Source organism: Xenopus laevis, chromosome 3L (assembly GCF_017654675.1).
Source record: "Xenopus laevis strain J_2021 chromosome 3L, Xenopus_laevis_v10.1, whole genome shotgun sequence".
Classification (NCBI taxonomy): Eukaryota; Metazoa; Chordata; class Amphibia; order Anura; family Pipidae; genus Xenopus; species Xenopus laevis.
This window is the reverse complement of record NC_054375.1, coordinates 148013204-148016756: the sequence shown is the minus strand read 5'-3', so window position 1 is coordinate 148016756 and position 3553 is coordinate 148013204. Positions and strand designations below refer to the sequence as shown.

General features: G+C 39.9%; 1 protein-coding gene across 1 annotated transcript; it reads left to right on the top strand.

Moving 5' to 3' along the window:
• The first annotated feature begins 1137 nt into the window (after positions 1-1137).
• LOC108710161 (beta-1,3-galactosyltransferase 2) lies at positions 1138-3188 on the top strand. Its single transcript, XM_018251313.2, has 2 exons — positions 1138-1252; positions 1590-3188. The coding sequence occupies exon 2, from the start codon at positions 1608-1610 to the stop codon at positions 2667-2669; it is 1062 nt and encodes a 353-aa protein (XP_018106802.1). The 5' UTR covers positions 1138-1252; positions 1590-1607; the 3' UTR covers positions 2670-3188.
• The last annotated feature ends 365 nt before the right edge of the window (positions 3189-3553 follow it).

Below are 3553 nucleotides of genomic sequence, written 5' to 3'. Positions count from 1 at the left end.
ACTACAGTTACCTGAGAACCAAACACTAGCCTTTCATGGGGTCCTACACTTACCCAGACCCAGTCTCTTATATATACAGTATATCTGGAACCAGAGGTCCAATAGACCGCCTTCATGCCAACAACTTTCTCCACGGTAATCTTTTTTGACTCAATAAATCATCTTCTTCATGGCTGTTACCGAAGGCTCTTAGTAGCACTTCTGTACTGTAGAGATTTTGTAAGTCTTACAACTCTGGGCCCAGTGACCCTGGCCATTGTGGTATTGCCATTATTGGCCTTACCTTCTGGCCAAGCTCAGCACAGGCAGGTATAGAATCCTCTTTAGTGTTTCTCACTCTGGCTGGGAGTTGAAGCAGATCTTTTATTGCATCTACTGGCCTACACTGTAGCCTGGACACCAAATCCATGCTCTCCCAAGCAGGCCTGGACTGGCAATCTGTGGATTCTGGCAAATGTCAGAGGGGCTGATGTAAGTCGCCATAGTCAGTATTTATTGGGCTGGTGGGGAGCTTTTTAGACCTCTGTATACATAAAAAACCCGGGCCTATTTTGATTCCCAGTCCAGGGCTGCTCCCAAGGTTCTCCTCTTTTTCTAGACGGGGCTCCCAGCAAGCCTCTCTTCTGCCTGCCAGCTAATTGGACAACTCTAATTGTATGAAATGTAGCAGAGCAGGACTACTCTGATCTCCTGCATGTAACAAGTAGAGTGTGGCGGTCGGTGACTTATTTGAGTACCCAGTAATCAGCAGAGAAACACACTATTCTAAATGGAATGCCTTTCATTTCAAGTCATATACAGTATGTTGGCCAGCCTGAGACTGTTTATATACTTATCAAACCTTAATATGGAAGATACATCTTCCATATTAAGGTTTGATAAGTCAGGGCTGCAAATCCAGGCCCCTTGCAAAAAACAGTCCTTTTAGATTTGGTGACAATTGGACAATATGGGCTCACCATTATGTATTATGTACTGTCAATGACTTGCTTTCAGGTTGAGTCATTCCCTCTATTAATGCCCTTTGAACGTTTCAATCATATCCTATTTCTCCTTCCTCTATTGCACATGTACAGTTTCCTCATATGCTTTGCTGTTTGCTCTACAGAACAAATAAATACCACTTTATCAATTCATTTTTTGTTATCTTTACAGTGGGCAGATACATGCTACAAAGATTTAAAATGAGCAACTGGAAGCTTGCCTTCATATGGATTCCGTTTGCCTCAATTAAAGGCTGAGTAAAGTTTAGGTGATACAAAGATTGCAGGGGTTTTCATTAAGGCTATTAATCATTATCATTAAAAGGAAGGCTGCTATCCCTTAATTATTTTGTATATTTCCTTTTCACTTGTTTATAAATTTATATAATGCGGTGTAATTCACGTAGGAAAGCTAGATGGTGTCAATAACCTTTTATACCAGGGCTTTTCAGCACCCCTCAGCCAAAACCATAATCTGGGATAGATCAAATAAATCTGTTTCATATACATAGAAAAGAATACTGCATGAAACACATCAGCTGCATATGTAATACTTTTACTCAGATTCACACATTTGACTTTAGTTTTCTGTTTTTCTCCAAACAGGATCATCTTGACGTGAGAATGGCTGCTGGACATAAATTTTGGAGGTACTGTACAATTTCAGTCCTCGTTATATTCTCATTTTCTGCATTCTACTTCTACATCACAAGGAGAGATCATCATCATATCTCATCTACTTCACCAAACTCTCTGGAACTCAAGCCACAACCAAACAATCCAGAACTCAAGCTGCAGCCAAATGAGAGCCCTGGTTTACCCTTACCTTTGTCTACTACAAGACACCCATTGACACCCCCTTATCCTTATCCTTATAAGTTTCTCCTGAACCCACAAGAAAAATGCCAGAAGCAGAAGCCCTTCCTTGTTTTACTTGTGATTGGAGACAGTCATGATGCCAACTCACGATTAACCATTCGGGAAACCTGGGGAAATGAAAGTAACTACAGAGATGTTGCTGTGGTCACTGTTTTCCTGGTTGGTTTCTTTTCTGATAATATGGAGAGTAATCAGAAACTGTTAGAGGAGGAAATGAAGACCTATGGGGACATAGTACAGCAGGACTTTATGGATACCTATTATAATTTGACTCTTAAAACCCTAATGGGCATGGAGTGGATTTCTAAATATTGTCCTGGTGCCAGTTACATAATGAAGATAGACAGTGATATGTTTCTCAATGTGGAATATCTTGTCCAACAACTGCTGCAACCAGAATTACCAGTCCGTCAGAACTACATTACAGGATATATTGTAGCCAACTCAAGTCCTTTAAGGAGCAATGAATACAAGTGGTATGTCCCTATGGAAGTGTATCCTAATGACACCTATCCCCCATATCCCGCTGGTGCTGGTTATGTCTTCTCTGCTGATATGGCAAAAAAGATTTATGATGTTGCTCAGACAATTAGGGCAGTGCCAATTGAGGATGCCTTTGTGGGAATCTGTTTGTATGAACTGAAGATCCCACTCACTGACCCACCTCCTAATAAAATAAATGGGGACAGGATAGATTACGACCTCTGCCAGTTTAACAAGTTGATCACAGTGCACCATTATGCAGGGGATGAACTGCGGAGAGTATGGACGGACTTCTGGACTCAGAGATCAGGGTGCAAGGACTAAAGACTGATATAGTATGGGGTCAGTGTTAAATTGAATAAATTCTGTATACTGTATGATTTAAAAGGGAACTATTTCATGGTTGATAATCCGTATATGGGACAAATGATTAATTATTATATTTATTTACATAGCGCTTACAGAGATTATACAAAATTCTCTCCCTTCCTCAGTGGAGCTTACAGTCTAAGGTCCCTATCACATTCAAACCTGGGTCAGAAGCCAATGATCCAGTCAGTGGAAGGAAACAGGAGGAAGCACACTTAGGGAGAATTACAAAATTCTATGCAGATATCTCCCAGCTTGGAATCAAACTCAAGACCTAAGCACTAAGCACCTCATCAAAATGCCTCACTTCCTCTGGCATTGCCTCTGACAATCTGATTTGTTTGTTCTACAAACCAATAAACCTTTCCAGTTTTGGTACAATGGGAGTCTTTTATCATGGACTTAAAGGGGTGGTCCACCTTTTAGTTAACATCTAGTATGTTATAGAACGGGCAATTCTAAGCAACTTTTCAATTGGTTTTCATTATTTATTTATTTTATAGTTTTTGAATTATTTGACTTCTTCTTCTGACTCTTTCCAGCTCTCAAATGGGCGTCACTGACCCTATCTAAAAACAAATGCCCTGTAATGCCACACATGTATTGTTATTGCTACTTTTCATGACTCATCTCTCTATTCAGGCACACTTCTATTGATATTCAATTTAGTGCATGGTTGCTAGAGTAATTGGGACCCAAGCAACCAGAATGTTGAAACTGCAAACTGGAGAGCAAAGCTAAATAACTCAAAAACCATAAATAATAAAAAATAAAAACCAACTGCAAATGGTCTCAGAATATCACTCTCTATATCATACTAAAAGTTGATTTAAAGGTGA